This window comes from Alligator mississippiensis, chromosome 6, assembly GCF_030867095.1.
Source record: "Alligator mississippiensis isolate rAllMis1 chromosome 6, rAllMis1, whole genome shotgun sequence".
NCBI classification, from domain to species: Eukaryota; Metazoa; Chordata; order Crocodylia; family Alligatoridae; genus Alligator; species Alligator mississippiensis.
This window is the reverse complement of record NC_081829.1, coordinates 49,223,051-49,239,680: the sequence shown is the minus strand read 5'-3', so window position 1 is coordinate 49,239,680 and position 16,630 is coordinate 49,223,051. Positions and strand designations below refer to the sequence as shown.

The window sequence follows — 16,630 nt, the reverse complement described above, 5'->3', positions numbered from 1 at the left end:
GGCGGGAACCTCAAGGTAAGTAGCTTGTCTTGAGTCCTGCGATCTTGACACTTTCCCAGGTCACCAGGTGGGTTACTCATCTCTCACTCTCTCCATCTGGGGCTTCAGTTGCCCTGCACTTTTCTCTTATGCCCAGAGGCAAAATGCATATGCCCCGCTGCCGGATATATACTGTCCATGGCAGACTAATCCACCCTGCCCTGCCCTGCCCTGCCCTGCCCTGGGTAAGTGATTACCTCCACCTGGCGGGGGGCATCGTTGGGTCAATCTTGCCTGATCCTGCCTCAGTAACAGGGCTCCCTCCTGAGCCCCTGTTACAGGGTGCAATACAGAAATTGTTGTTCTGTTCTCTGGTCTTAGTGTTTTCAATAGTAAAATATTTGTATTTTGAAAGGAAGTTCTCTCTTTTTTGGCTTTGGCTTAAATCCTTTGACTACACTGTTTTTGCACTAGTATAAGACTGATTTATATGCATTGGACAGTGAAATCTTACTGAAATTATATGTGTTGATTAGACTGAACTCAGGGTATTATAATATGAAGTGCACAGGGGGATTAATTAACATTTTCCTGATGCAGTAGTTTGAAGATATATTTGAAGATTTTTTTTTAAATACACATAAAGTGGTTACAGACTACACAACAAAATATGTAAATGCATCTAATATCTTTTAATGGGTAAGTTATAAAAATTGGTGGCTGGTCATGGGGAAATGGAGTTAAATAAATGCATAACATCAGTGTGTTAAATCAGGATCTATATCTTTCAAATCAGTCAACTAAGGATATGGAAATTGTGTGTTTGTAATTTGAAGTTTTTCTTTTTTTTTTATAACTTTCTCTGTGTTACAATGATAAACAGTATCAATTAGGAAGACACAGAAATTAAAAACTAGAATATCCTCCATAAATTAATGGTGGGGCAGGGGGCAAACAGACTAATTTTTATTCATTGTAGGTAGAATACCAGGGTAGGTTGCCTTGGATGAGCCATTTTCTTTTGACGTAGGAAAAATTGGGCAACTTGGCATTCAAATGCTTGCTTCTGGTTTTAAAATGTTCTCAAAATATGGTCAGAAAAATTAGAATAATCAGCCTATACAACGTACTTTTATGGGTGTATTCTATTTTCCTTAAAGTAAAAATCTAATAAAAAAGAAGTTTCCTTGGATTTAGTTAAGTTAGGTAGCCCTTTGTGTTCTGATAGTTGGGGGAAGGAAAAGAAACTTTACAGGCAAAACTGTATGTAACAAGTGATGGACAGCATTGAATTTGCTGTATTTTGGATTCATATGCTCCTGACTTACTGTTTCCCTAAGGTTTCTGTAACAGGTTGCCCTCCCCAGCGGCATCTTTTTGCTTGCTATCTGTGATCTACGAGGGGCGCCCTTGAAGTCCTTTAATGTTTCTCGTGTCCCACTTTTACTTACCTGCCACATCTTGATGGAAATTTTATACAGATGTTCTTGTAAGCAGGAGAATGCCTATTGTATTTTTATGTTGGGGTTCTCAGCCACCATGGGCCTTGACCCCTGTATTTCTCTAGCTAGGCCTTCCAGTCTAAACCCACCAGATAGGGTTCAACTCTGAGCCTCTAGCTCCTTGGTCTTGGGGCTTGTGGCCCTCCTTTTTGCCTCCAATACAGAGACCCAACTCTCTGGCCTAGAGGCCCATCTATTGGCCCCACAGCCCAGGGGCCGCAAGTTCAAAGCTAGGCAGTGGTCTCAAACCCCCACTGTCCCAGCCCAAAAGCACACAACTGTACACCTGGTGTACCAGGCCACCTTGGCCTTTTATGACTGCATCTAAGGTGCTACTGAGGCCTCCTCCACCCCTACAGCCTCATCCACAAACCACCAATTTATCAATCAACCAAAGTGTATGTGTATATATATATATATATATATATATGTGTGTGTGTGTGTGTGTGTGTGTGTAGTCAGTTAGTGAGTTCTAGCCATAACAAAAAAAATAGAAATTGAAGAAGGCAGCAATGCCAGCTTATATTTTCTTTGTGGCTTGGTGCTTCTGCTTCTTCATTGCCTGTGATGCTCCTCCCAGTGGCACTGCTACCACTTCTCTGAGGATCAACAGCAGTTCCCTCCTTACAGCAGTCAGACCAGCAGCCAAGCCTCTTTGGGGAGCTCCCATACACAACTTCTTTCCCCTTTGGCCACTGCCCCTCTACTGCTGCCAAGCCCAGGGTTTTTATAGTTCTGGCCTGCCCCTTCCAGTCACCTGACTAGCTGGCCAGGCTCAGCTTTTAACCCCTTCCCTGCCAGCAGGCTGTGCCCAGAAAGTTCTGGTCTTAAAGGGACCAACCTATCTTCTGGTAACAGGGATAGGTTTCCCTGTTACAGTTTTCTTAATTTAAATTCTCAAAATCTTGCAAAGTCCCCTGTTTGGGGATTTGGGGGCATACATGAAGGTTTAGCATTATAGTCTGGTAATATTGCTGAGATTAGTTTAATATCTGTTTGTTACCTTGTGGTAAGGGTTAGGAAGAGCTTACCTGGTGGGACCAAACATTTACTGCCTAGATTTGCCTGTTTGGAGGAAGTTTGAAAATATAACCTAATTACTTCAAATTTTTCAAAAGATGAAGTGTATAAATTCTAATCATTGTTCTATATTCCCTCCCAGGCCATTGGAAACATTGTTGCGAATAATTAATGAAAATTGAGATTATGTCACCACAGAAACCACCTTTGTTCTTGACAAAAGAGGCAACCTCAGTCTACCATGATATAAGTAAGTAGGATTTGTCTTTTCAAGTTTTGCAGGGTAACTGAAACAACATTATCTGTATTCAAATGGCTTCTGGTGTTGATGTTGAAACACTGAATTTTTCAAGGGCGATTTCAGATAATGAAGCAGAGCAACATCATTGCATACCAAGAAGTTTGTATTATATATGAATTAATAATAGCAAAAAATAATACGTTTTCATACCTTGAACCAAAAAATGCAGTCTGAGCTATAATTAGGGAGCCCTTAAAACGTTCAGACAAAAAAAAGCTATTACTTGAAATAAACGTTCACTACAGGAATAACTTAAAACCCAAAGAATTAAAATGTAGGAGTTTTAAATAGTTCAGACTGCAAACCAATAATGCCCAGAACTAGTTACATTAAATTAATTCACTGTTTTTCCAAGTTTTGTAAGAACTATTTATAACTTAACAAACTGTTCAGTCTATGACAACAACATTAAGACTAGGGTATGTGAAAAAAATCTTCCTTAAATGCATCTGAGCTATGCTAATGTTCTTACCCCTACTTTTGCACAGTAAAATATAATGCCAGAAGATTACTTGTATATATATGTTAGAAACGAGTGTTTGCAGTCTAGAAGTAGGTTGCTTTATTTCACTGAGTCTCATGTGACATTGTTCGGGAAATAATGTGCGAGTATATACGCCTGGTTGCTTGCAGCAGGAGAGGTAAGTTGCAAAGATTCCCAAATTGACATGCTAGTCATTGAGTTATAATGCATCAGTGTATTGAACAATGTAAAAGTAATTCCTTTTTAACCATGAATACAGAGAAGAAAAGCAGTAAATCAACTATAGATGAGTCCTGTGTAGGCAATGTGATGAAGTACTGTTGCATATACCTGCATATATTAGAGAGTTAATTGAAGAATCTGGACTTAAATTTGAAACCACACTTAAAACTTAAGTTCATTTTTATGACCAATTATAGCATTCGTCGCTACAAATCCAGCATCTATGGATATAGGGCCTGTGAGACATGCATGATCCTCCTACTCTTTTTGATCCAGGGTTTAGGACAAATGCCAATGATTACACAAATGGACAAATCAACATACATTGAACGTAGTTTGTTCTGTACACTGTAAATTATGTGGTGGTGGTTGGGAGAATAATGAGAGGAAAGGAAATGGGTCAAAGCTATCTTCAAGTATTTGAACACAAGACTTGAAGGTAAAAAATGCCCTTTTTGGTGGGGTAGAGGTGCAAGAATATTTGGCAGTTTTGACTTTTTTAAATTGATCCATGTATTCTATGCACTTTTCTAAAATGAAATATTCAAAGAATTGAACAATTAAATGTATAGAATCAGTTCTCCTAATTTTCTCATTGAGCAAAAGTAAAAAGATAATCTTCCCTGGGTGCATCTACACAACATGCTTTACTGCAGAGTTGACTAATTAGCTCCACAGTAAAGCCTCACCATCTACACATACACCCCTTTTAGCCTGGAGTAAACTAATTAACTCTCCCATAGGATAGTACTAGTACTAACTCCACCATAGGATAATATACAAGTACTATCCTATGGTGAAGTTGTTTACTCCACTGCAACACGCATGTAGATGGTGTCCAGTGCTTGCTAGCCCTGCACTGTAGCACCTTCATGCCCCAGCCAGCCCCTGTGCAGCATGATGAGCTTGTGGGGTGGAGCTCCAGGCTGGCAAGCAGACACCACCCCCTACCCCAGTTTCCCTTGCCTGCTGGGACTGTACTGCCTCAGATCAATATGCTGCAGTTTGCATTTACACGTGCACCTGAGAGCAATAAATTCCAGCGTGAACTGCACCAGAGTTTATTGTGCCTCATTAATATCACATGTAGACACGCTCTCTTTGAACGAAAATAAATAGAGCACTTGATGTTCACAACAGTTAAATGCTGGTATTCCTGATGCTGTCATAGGAAGCTTCTAGTCTTCTGCATTTAAATGTATACCATCTTTTCCATTTTTGGCTCTCCAGAATTTGGGGAAAATGATACTCTGTTTTCTATATTCATAAGACTGATAACCAAGCTGGTATGAATGAAGTTGTTGTATACTAATTCAATCAGTGTTCAACCAACTTCTAAAATTATAGGCATTGATTCACCAAAGAAACACAAGGGCTTAGTTGACATTATACAAAGAAAAATTGAGGAAACTGATGGAGAGTTCCTGATCGGCCAGCAGAAAGAGTCTGTACCTTCTCTGTGGGCCCCCATATTTGCTGGTGCTCACCAGATGCTTGTCCAGAAAAGTATTGTACTTCCATGTGAAACTACTAGTCCTAATGATAGCAAAGGGAAGAAAAGAAGAGCTCCACTGCTGCCAACTGATAAGCCACCATACAGCTCAAAAACACAGATGAACACAGACCAGTTGGACAAGGAGAACTTTGGGAAGAAGTCTGCCATTACACATAGGACCTCTTCTTCTTTTGATTCCAAGTTATCTTCCGTAATGCATCACTTGCAGAAGCCCGTTGCTGCTCCTCGCAAACTGGGACCTTGTGGAAAAAGCAGCCTACCTGACAGTGAAAATCCCTTCTTTTCAGTTACTGAAAGAGAGTTTGAAGCCAAACCAGTACCAGCTCCTAGGAAGAAACCTGTGAAAGAAATGCTAGACCCTAGATCCTGGATGGAGTCACAAATGTAACATTTAAGCCCTAGACAAACATGCTGTTTGAGGTGCTCCAAACAGCAAAGTTAGAGACGTGTGGCTGAAGAAGCATTTAAAAAATGGCCAAAGTATTTCAAATATGACCTTAAAAAAACAAGGAACACCTTTTAAATGCTTCCTGAAATATCTGCATATTCCATCTGTCTTTTGGCATCCCATGGTGCTCCATTAGCCATCCCCATGGGTCACTAGGGGAGGTGGGGCAGACAGGGAGAGAGGCGTGCAGGAATTCCTGCTCTCCAGCCCCCTGGAGAGGTGGAAAATAGAGGTGACATCTATCTCATGCGGTGCTGAATTTAAAGTGCTCTAGGATTTGGAGTGTTTCAGATGCATGTCTGTCCATGCCCTTAGTTTAAAAATATGCTCAGAATATAAAAGAGCAATTGATGTTCATCAGTGATGCAAACCTTTTGCTAGAACTTTGTGGCCATTAAAAATAATTTTTAGCATTAAGTTAATAAATGTGGTTGATTGGCAAAAGTCTCTTATTTGGCCTTGAATTTTTTTGAAATCTTAGCTTTGTTTTTCATAGCTAAGATCCGAAGAAATTCCCTAGCAAAGAAGACTTTTTGGGTGTACAGAGGAAGGAAAACCATGATCATGCTCGGAAACTGATTTCAGGTTTGTCTTAGCAGGTCTGATATGCAGTCACCAAGTTCATCAGTTAAGTTTTTTAGGAGTTGGTTCGTTTTTAAACAATCCTGCCAACTCAATCTGCAATCTATGAGGTTCCTTGTGCTTGATATGCTGTCAGAATAGGCCAGGATTATTACAGCTGGCTTGTTAGTTCTGATAGCACATAATAGTCTAATTTGTTAGTGTGGCTGCTGGTTCTATACCAGTAACACATTAAAAAAATCCTATTTAAGATGGGAAATATTTACTAAAAATCAATTACTATACACAGAAAGAAGTTTTTAAGAGTAAGGTGTTCAATTTGTTGTCACTTTTATAACATAAGGGATACATGAAAACCCTCCATGTCAAAAAGATATATTTCATACTACTCCATAGCAGCTAGTGGTAGACAGAATAATTGTATGCAGGACCTTGTACTAGAATGCAGTTAGGGGTTTCTCCCTTGTGTTCTTTAACTCCTTGAGACAACATGTGAATATAGTGAAGTCAGACAACTCCTTTGTGGTCTATTGACTACTTGTGGCAAGTTTAGAATTCTGTGAGCAGGAAATTCACTGGGACTGCTGCAGGACACCAGTAGATAGGAAGATCTTCTCTTTCTGATGGTTAGAGTGCAAGACACTACATTTCCTCCCTGGAAATGGTCAGCACCTAGGTAAGGGGATGCATTTGTCAAACCTCAGATAACTATGGATTCTGTTCTGAAAGTCATACCAGTAATTTATGCATACATATCACTCAGTTGCAGACAAGACCAGTCTGCAGTAAACCACTGCCTCTGAGGTTAGAAGGCAAGGGCTTAAAGTATTATAGTAATGCCAGTCTAATATTCCATTGACCTTGACGAGTTGTGAATTACTGATCTTTTTTTAAGAAAAGGAATATTTAATCCTGGGTAGAGATCTGGAATATTGAACTCACTAGCTGAAGACCCTAATTGCCCATCTCTGTGTTCATGGATAGCTTTGTTTTATATGCTGGATTTTAGTACATGAGAAAATCAGATTATTTGTTTTACTAATAGAAGCAGTTAGTGTTAGATGCCTTTATACAGTTATGAATTATCCTGGTTTATAGCTGGTCTTAATCTGCTGTGCTACATGATGCCATTTATTAAGTTTTTAAAAATCTTGATACAGTTTTAAAGTACTACAAGCTCAGATATTTATAGTTTCTCAATTTTGTATTTTTATCCTCATACATATCCTCTTTGCTGTAGCCTTGCAAAGGGTTCTGCAAGCAAAAACCTTATTCTGTATTAATTTATTGGAAAGCATGTGTGTTAAAGTACGGGTTTTTATATGCAAATCCCTTTGCAGGCTGGGGGCCTTTGGTTTCTAGAAAGCTTCTGCTCATTTTATATTTAATCAGGACCCTATTTTTGTCTATGGTAGCTGTGCTCAACCTTCTAACAAATTGCAAAGGATTGTTTGTAGGTGGGAAATAAATAACGGGCAGAGAAAGAAAAGAACAAATACATGATTGGTGTAAATTGGACACCCTCGGAAAAGTGGACTGCAAATACTGTAGAAAAAATAAGGGAAGAAAAATACAGAAATAAAATGCAGAAGCAAATACATGAAGTGTGATTATAAGGAAGATGGTAATGGACCATGTGGCTGCAGGGGCAGGGCAAGAAGTAATGGTCTTAAATACAAGAAGGGAAATTTAGGCTGGATAATGGAGATAATTTTAAAACTTATAAATGAGCATGTTACTTAGGGATTTGTGCAGTCTCAATCCTTGGAAGTTTTTAAGAGCAGGTAGGGACAATAGTTGGCTGGAATGGTTCGGACTGGAATGATCCTGGCTTGAGCAGGGGTTGGACTTAGTAATATACTGAGATCCTTTCCAGCCCTATATTCCATTTAGAAATAGGTTATAGGAAAATTCTCTGTGACGTATTGGCAGCTCCTTTGCCTTCAAGTCTTAAACTGTTGGAATAAAAAGTACATTTTTCATTTTTTTTACCACATCACCTCTATTAAGTTACTGTATTCCAAGATATATTTCTAAGATTTTTAAGGTCAAAGGAACACTAAAGATTATTTATTCTGGAATTCATCAGGCCATTGAATTTCACTCAGCAATTTCTCCATTAAGCTCAGTAAAGTTGTTTTGCACTGCAGTGTATCTTTAAGCCAGCTTTTAATATTGATTTTTAAAGATGCCAAGTGTGATAGAATTCATCAATACCTCCTGTCATGAGCTGTTTCAAAGGTGAATTACTCCTGTGTACATTTTTCACATTAAGTTTTGAATTTTTTGAGCTTCAACCTCCAGCTTTTACATGTTGTTATACTTTTGTCTCCTAATACAGACCCCTCTGCTAATATTTTTTCTTGTAGGTAGGCAGTTAGATCACAGTTGAGTTTCCTTTTAACCTTATCTTTCATAAGCTCAATATCATTACCTTAGCTAGGGTTCTGCTTGTGGTGCACAGGCACTGGGTGCCCTCACACAGAGGGGTGCAAAATCAAATTGAAGTAATATTATGTAGTAGCATGTAAGGAGGCACTCTGTACATGACCTGCACTGAGTACCAAAATGCCTGGGTATGGCTCTGCTTAATATATTGAATTCCTTAAATATCTTATTGCAAGGAACCTTTTTCTTTCAAAGCCATAATTGTTCTTAGAATTCTTCCTTGAACTTATCAACTATTTAAACATCTTTTTTGAAGTGTGGACATGCAAAACTGGAAGTAATATTCCTGTAATGATCTAAATATTTGTGTGCATGTATGTGGTCTCTATTTTTTGTTCCTGTATGGATCATGTTTTTGCTCTTTGCCAGAGCATTGCACTGAGAAATAACGTTCATGACCCAGGTTGCCTCCCAAGTCACTATATTCAAGAGTGTCGTTCCTCATCCTATAATTGGCCTACTTTTTTTCCTAGATAGATGTATAACTTACGTTTAGCTGTATTACATTTTGTACCATCTCCTGAAGTGATTCAGATTGCTCTTTATAACCTACCTGTCTCATCCTTGACTAGTCAGTCAAGCTTTGCCAGCTTACTACCAGTCACTTCTACACTTTCTTTGAAGATTAAAAATTTTGAGGAAATGGTGGATTGAGAACTGACCTATCTGAGGTCCCACTATTGATGGTTCCCAATTAACATTGTATTTTAAGAGCAGCCAGTTGGTTCACTGAATATGTCCGTATTGATTTATAGTGCCAGTATTTTAATCAGAATGGGGTGGCCATTTCACACACATTGGAGAATTAAATGCATTACATCAGTGCAGTCACCCATTATCAACCAAACTTGTAATATCAAAGGTAGATATGCAACTTGTTAGACAAGATCTGTTTTCTGTGAGCCTGTATTGGTCTGCCTTAATTATATTTCCATCTTTTGAGTCCCTTATCTCTATTCCCTTAGTTCCCCAGAGAAATAGAAACTCATAATGTATGACACTGTTTCCTTCCAGTCACCTGGGAAGACTCCAACGTGCAAAGGTTTGTTAAATGTATTCATTTAGGAACATAGGACTGGAAATGATTTGCTGATTCACTGAGTCAAGTGTAGAGCCATCATAGGCAAGCCTTCCAAATGTATCTAGTGTCAGCTGCTGCTATCTTAATAGTTATTGTCATCAACTTCACTTTCTTCTTTTGTTTTTCACATCGCGTGTACCAGGTTAATTCTTTAACTAAAGTAAACTACTGTTTTGTGACTGAGGAATTGTGGCATTGCTATATCTAGCAAAGTATTTTTCTAACGTTGCAGTTTTATTTAGGCAACTACTGATACTTTCCAGTCACAAACTTGCCATTCCAGAGTGCTTCCCAGCTAGAATGCTACAAGCATGTGCTGTTTCATTTCTCTTGTCACAGGCTTTTCCTATCTCAGCAGATCCAGGTGGACAAGTATTAAGACTTATGTTCATTTAAGGCTCTTATTCTTTCTTGGAAAACCAAAGGTAAATAAAACTCTCTTGGTTTGAAGACACTTCAGGTAGTATTTAATCCACAACTGTTCTATTTAAGGCAGTGGTTCTCAGCCTTATTAGATTCAAAGAACTCAGAAAGACTGCAACAGATCAGAGTATTTTTTTGACAGTATGGATTCCTGTTGGAAATCTCTGCATTTATCTTGTGAATTGTGTGTAGGTGTTTGCACACCTAACAGTGCTATGTGTAGCACCCTTAAAAATGCTATGCCACCCAAAAATGCCACAGCACCCTGGTTGAAAATTGCTGGTTTAAAGCTTACGATTAACATATTTACTCAAATGCAAGACAAAGTTCAATGAAGCTCCTCATCTTGGATCCAAGTACAAGGTGGAGGGCAGGCAGTTGTTGCTATCGTTTTTACATGCCCCACAGGCTGGGGCCACCATTACCTCAGCTGTTGCTGCCTGGCAGGGCAGGGGCCACAGCTGCCATGCTTGACCAACCCCGTCTTCCACTTTGCCCTAGCTGCTGCTTTCCCTGCTACACTGGTGGGGGAGACTAATTTAAGTGACCCTCCAATAATTAGATTCTACACATGGAAAATGATAACGTATTGATACATTTTCCATATATAGAATATGATTATTGGGGGTTATCTTAAATTTGAAGTCATCTTGGATTGGGCTAAAGACAATATTCAATAGTCCTTCACAGGTCATATATTGTAATATGAATGTTTATCCTTTTTATCTAAGGCCAGGGCTGTTTTGGTCCATAGGTTACTCTTTAATTTTTTGTTCCTTTATGTCAGGAGCCTCTGGGAGTCTCCAGGTTTCCTGCATCTCCTTTCATTTACATGTTTGAGGCTTTTCCGTCCCTGTTATACATGATCTCCCATGTTAACTAATTTTCAAACCTTTTTTAGTATCAAATGCCTCTCACCAGGCCAAGGTGGGAGCTGAGCTGTCACAGAGAGCTGGGTCCATTCCCCTTAAAGGAACCAGTCACCCAAGAACACCTCAGTCAATTTTGACTCTAACTATTTTTAGCTTAGGGAAGCTGACCCTCTTAAATTGCGAAGTGGGTTCTTTAATGTGTTCATACATAACAAAGAACCAGATAATGATCATTTACCTCTCATCAATCACTGTTTTTCCCCTTTGGTGATCAGTTCCTTATTACTTGTCAGAATAAGGTCTAATATTAATGTTTTTGTTGGGAAATTATGATCTACCTTTCCAAAGTCCAGGAGTACTTCAGTACTGCCAGCATTTATCTCCTAGTTTCAGTCCCATAGGATAATACCTTTTTTCTTTTTTCATACTAGAGATGCTTTGGGGTCTGATATTCCTATTCTCTAATCTGCTATGATCAGTAGCTGCCTGCCATAAAGAACTCTTTTGCTTTAAAGTGTGGTGCATAAGCATCTTAAAATCCCCTGCTTCCAAGTTGTCTGTAAGTCTAAAGCATGTAATAATATATTTGATAGAGTGCCAGTTCCCAGCCCTACCCCCTTTCTTAGTTTTAGGGACTGTTTAAAATTAAATCCTCATGAGAGTGCTTCTGTCAGGCTTCAACAGTAGCAAAAAAGCAACACTGTTGCTCTTCTTCACTGTTCTGGCCAAACTAAGAACTATCCTCACTCTTGCTTAAGCAGTCTCCCCATGTTACCAGCTTCTTAGCAATGGGTCAGGGTTATCTGCCCACCATGGAAGAGGAGGATGGATTCTTATAAAAATGTATTGATACTTGTTTCACCAGCATTTGGCTCCACTGTCATTTTTCTCTGTAGGTTTTCAGCACTTAGAGTGTGTTCCAAATATCTGTCTGTCTGTCTTCTTTTCTGAAGACCCCAGTCCCTTGTCTAAAGGAGGGAAGCCATGACCTGTCTGCCCAGCAATTCCAAATCTAGTATCCTTTTTCCCCATGTACATTCTTTTCATGCTGCCAACATACTTTGACCTTAGAAATCTAGATCTGGCAGATCTTTATTGATTTGCCTTCTGCACAATGACAGGCTATAGTATTTTGTTGCTGAAAAGTTGCACTTTTTTGTTCATTAAACGTGTACATTTAGATATTAGAAGGTTTGCCTTCCTCTTTTCTCTTGCGTGTTTCTGTGTTTCACTCAAATGGTTTGAAATATAACAAGGACTTTTTATTATTGCCTTTTGTTTTTAATAAGTTGCTCAGCACCTCAAATCCTCTTAGAAGGAAGAAGGTGATGCTTTATGAATACAGTTATATTTTTTAATGTCAGCTTTGGTTGATGTTTGGTACGGGACTGTTTCAGTTTGCATTAGGTTATTTCCCAAGCTGTGAAGCTCTATGTATGTAGCATAAGGTAAATGCTGAAGCTTTTGTAATGATATTGTTGTTTTGGGTTTGTTCATGAGGAATAAATTGTGCAGACTAGCAGAGGGGTAGTATTACAGAAGTCTGACCCCTTAATGCAGGGGCATCAAACACACTTGGGGTCCAGGCTGGAGACAAACCATGGAGCTCCATTTGGTCCGGATCCATCCCAGAGCACAGGGGTGGCCACCATGCCACTGCAGCAGCAGTATGGTGTCCAGTGATGACAAGAAGTCTGAGGGAAGGAGGCCCAGGTCTGCAACAATGATCTGGGGGCAGTGGCAGCAAGCCAAGCTCACCACTGACAGCCATGGCCAAAGGGCCCTAAACTCTGCAGGAGACCATGCCCCCAAATGTGCAGTGGCCCAGTGGGCTGAATGGGGAGTCTGCATGGGCTGAATTGAGCCCACAGGCCTTGTGTGACACCCTTGCCTTACTGAAGATAATGAAATTCTCTTGTCACTCCAGTACTAAAAGAAACATGTCAATTAAGCCATCTTCTCAATTATGGGACTCATAGGAATTAATTCTGATATTTTCTTTTACTTCATAGCTTGAAAAAAGATTAGTAATATAGAATGCTTGTAAAAATGGTAAGTTAGATTTTATTTTAACAAATACCAATTCAAAAAGGTTTCCTGCTGTGACTAGACTTGCCAGATAGCACCAGGCAGTGCAGTTTATCCAGAGTCCTTGAACTTGTCATTCTCTGTATAAGCTTTGGCCATCAAGCCCATGTGCTTCCTATCAGGGTGTCTTTTAAATGGATTCTACTGAATGGGAGAAAAAGAGCTAACTCATTTGAAAGCACTTGGTATTTTCTTTTTAATACATTACTAAAACTTTTTGAATGTAGCACAATGAAAAGGAAAAACTAGAGGTTTTATGCATCTAATTTGTTAATCACACTCGCATTATCTCAGCAGTATCTTTCAATGGACATGAGCTGTTTGCTTTAGAAGTTAATTTTTTTTATCCCAGTAGAGAACAAATTGGTACAATTTTGTTAAAAATGCAATTTGAAAAAAACAAAAACCTTTGTGACTTAGAGGTTGGAAACACAGGTGCTAGAAACAGTCAACATACATTCCTTGTCCTGTGAACTACCCTTTAGATGCAATTGATGGTACAAACTTTAGGTTAATAGCAACATAGTAGAAGATGAAGGGTGTCTTTACTGCAATACTTGCACTGTTGGCTCTGTAAAGTTTTGTACTGTATCTAATGTCTTAGTTGTTTTATCTTGATGTAGATGGAACTAAAATTTGAAAATTTATCTTGGACATCAGCTTAATGTGTTTACATTTTTACTTCTGTTGTAATTTAGTTTTATCTGTACTAATTGTATTAATACTTAGTATGTTTTATTTTTGTTTGTATGTACTTAGAAATACTGCTTAAGTGTTCACAGTTAATTTATAATCTAACTCAGTTACTTTAATAGAAAGATATAGATATGAAAGCTAATGTATTTTATGAAAGGTTAACAAAGTCTGTTGCTAAAATCTGTATTTCAAATAAAGTACATTTTGGATAAAACACTTCTGGCATAAAATAATTGGTATAATCTTTAAACTGGAATACAATTATGAAATATTAGGATTATAAATATGTTCATGACTTCTGTAAGAAAACAACTAACTTATGGTTTATTTCCCTTTGCTAGATAACACATTTTATAATGTCCACTGAGTGCACTCCCTTAGGCTAGCCCTGACTATAGTAAATGCTTCAATTTAATAATCAAAGAAGATAGCAATATATAGTAGCTAATGTTAATTGCAGCTCTAATAGCTAAATAGATCCAAAATGTAGAAGGAGAGTATTTATGAAAATATAATTGGACATATTATGTCACCTGATATTTCTCTTACATAAGCATATGCAAATATTAATATGTTTCTTCTGCTCTCCAACTGCTTGCTTTATTCTTTAGGATATCTTGTATCACACTGACTAAATAAGTACTATAAATAATTCAGTCAGTCTGAGCATAGTCTGCCAGACATATATGTTAAGTATATTTGCGAACCACCAATTTTACTCAAACCACCATTAAATATTTTGTCCCTAGATTTAAAGAGGAAAAAATCACTGTTTTCTTCTAGGTGGCACCCTGTATGTTGGTTTGCTAATTTAAAGCCAATGGCAGTGTTCAAATAAGGTATATTATTTGTCCAATTATCATAAAAGAACAGTAATAAAATTACAGGGAGTTATTAGACATTTTAATTTTAGAATATTTGATTGATTTATGAGTTCTTTGAACCGGGGGGGGGGGGGGGGAAACAAACAATGATTGATAATGCCAAAGCGAGGCAATGTAGATGGGTGATTTAATGAAAATCATGTTGCAGCTAAAGTTGCTGCGGTTTTCTTTAAGGGAGCATATCAAAATAAGATATGATGATCTCTTAATACAGCTATTACCAAGTGGTTATGTTGAGATCTTCCCATATGTGTATTACATTATATATTCACATAAAAATCTGTCTGGAAGACATCAAAATAAATTGCTTTTCATGGGGAAAAAAAGTCTTTCAACATTTTAATATCAAGATAGCTTTTTAAATGTTCTTTATGTACTTCCCAAAGGGAAAAACATAGTAACTAGTGAAATGTCTTTTTATAATGTTAAGACTGTTTACTTTGTAGAGGTTCCTATAAACTTCCCTCAAAATAAAATCAATAAACAAAGACACACAAGAAGCTGCCACACTGCAGTTTTCGTCTGGTCCGGGAGGTGGTCTATGATGGTGAGCAAGGCCATCTGCTTTAGAAGAAAGGTGAGCAAGGCCATCTGCTTTAGAAGAAAGGTGAGCAACTCATGAAGAATGACATATGGCATAACCTGTAGACAAGTTATATTGCTTTCTTATCTGCACTACTTAGAGGTTAGTTTATACATGATGCTTTGTAGACTTCCAAAATTCTAGGATTTTTAAAAATATTTACTGTTGTAACTTTTAGTATTCTTACAAATGTCCAATCATTCTTTAATCCTGCTAAAGTACTTAGCCACGATATTATCTAATCAACATAAATTTAATAGTCTAATTGTGCTGTGTGTGTCTTCAATAATTCTTGTCATTTTTATTCATTTATCACTATTTAAATTAATGTCCCTTTTGCTTTTGTAATGAGGGGGTGAAAATCAGTGCCCTACCTTCTCTGTTGCTGTCATATTGTGCCATGTTTTATTGTCCTGCTTACTATGTAAGTGTTCCAAATCTTGTTCCGAAGCCCCAGAGCTGGTCCTGAATGGTCAGTTTTCTCTGCAATTGACGAGGCTCCTGCTGCTGTAAAACCAAAACGGCCATGGCTTGTGGGTGCTGAGCACCTGCTAAATGTTTTGGTGGGTGCTTGAGCCCCGAAGTACTCACAGAGTCAGTGCCTGTGTTTCTTAGCATCTTCAAGTGCACTGGAGAAGCAGTATAGATAGGCCTTGAAATGAGTGCTCACTTTGTGGAGAATCACTCTTCGAACCTTTGGACAGCACAGGAAAAGCTGTAAAAGTTCAGTGTATATAAGAGATTTCTGAGAGTATTCATTATAGCAGTCTATCATATGCTCTGTTCTTGCCCTGTTTTGCTTCTGCAACAGGTGCTTTGTATCAGGAAATAAAAGGCCTTAGCTTTAAACAAGTGTAGCTGGCTTAGCGTAAAACTGCTGCTTTGACAGTCCTTGAAACAGTACTAACCAAGTGAAGCTATGGTAATCTGCTACTTGCAAGCTCTTGGTAGTTTTAGTGTGGTGACAGTGAAGACTCAGCTTCTCCTGGTTAAGTAAAAAGCAACATTTTCTGAGGATGTAGGTTATTTTCATGAACAGAGATATAGAAAAGCTGGTGAGGAAATTTCACCATTTGACATTCTGGGATCATTCTCCAAAAGAACAATTACGTTCTTCTACTGGCGTACGTTTTTCAACCTGCTAATTAATTTGGTCTTCTCTTGCACCACTTCAACAGATTGTCAGGAGAAAATAAAAATATTTGCTCCCCCTAAACGGGGTTTCTAGTAGTATAAACCAACATACCAATTATGTCAATATCAAAGGTACCCATTTAAGCTGTTACTTTTAACAGGTGTAACTTACAATGCTGTAGTAATAGTAGTATAGTGTAGTAAAAATGCTGCAAAAATCCACTCTGTTTCGTTCATTCAAAGTTAGGGTCATTTAACTAACTTGTATTGGTACAGGATCATGCAAAATTTAACAGATTATAGCTGGTGACATGTGCTTCCAAGTGGCAGTTATCCCTCATTTAAAGTGGTTAAAGGCAACATTTGT

At 38.2% G+C, this 16,630-nt stretch overlaps 1 protein-coding gene across 1 annotated transcript in view; it reads left to right on the top strand.

Annotated features, from left to right (window-relative positions):
• The window catches only part of RTKN2 (rhotekin 2), a 59,437-nt gene extending 45,559 nt beyond the window's left edge, over positions 1-13,878 (top strand). The window contains 2 exon segments of the mRNA XM_059730327.1: positions 2,642-2,751; positions 4,856-13,878. Coding sequence (XP_059586310.1) covers positions 2,642-2,751; positions 4,856-5,412 — 667 coding nt within the window. The 3' untranslated portion in view covers positions 5,413-13,878.
• Positions 13,879-16,630: the final 2,752 nt, after the last annotated feature.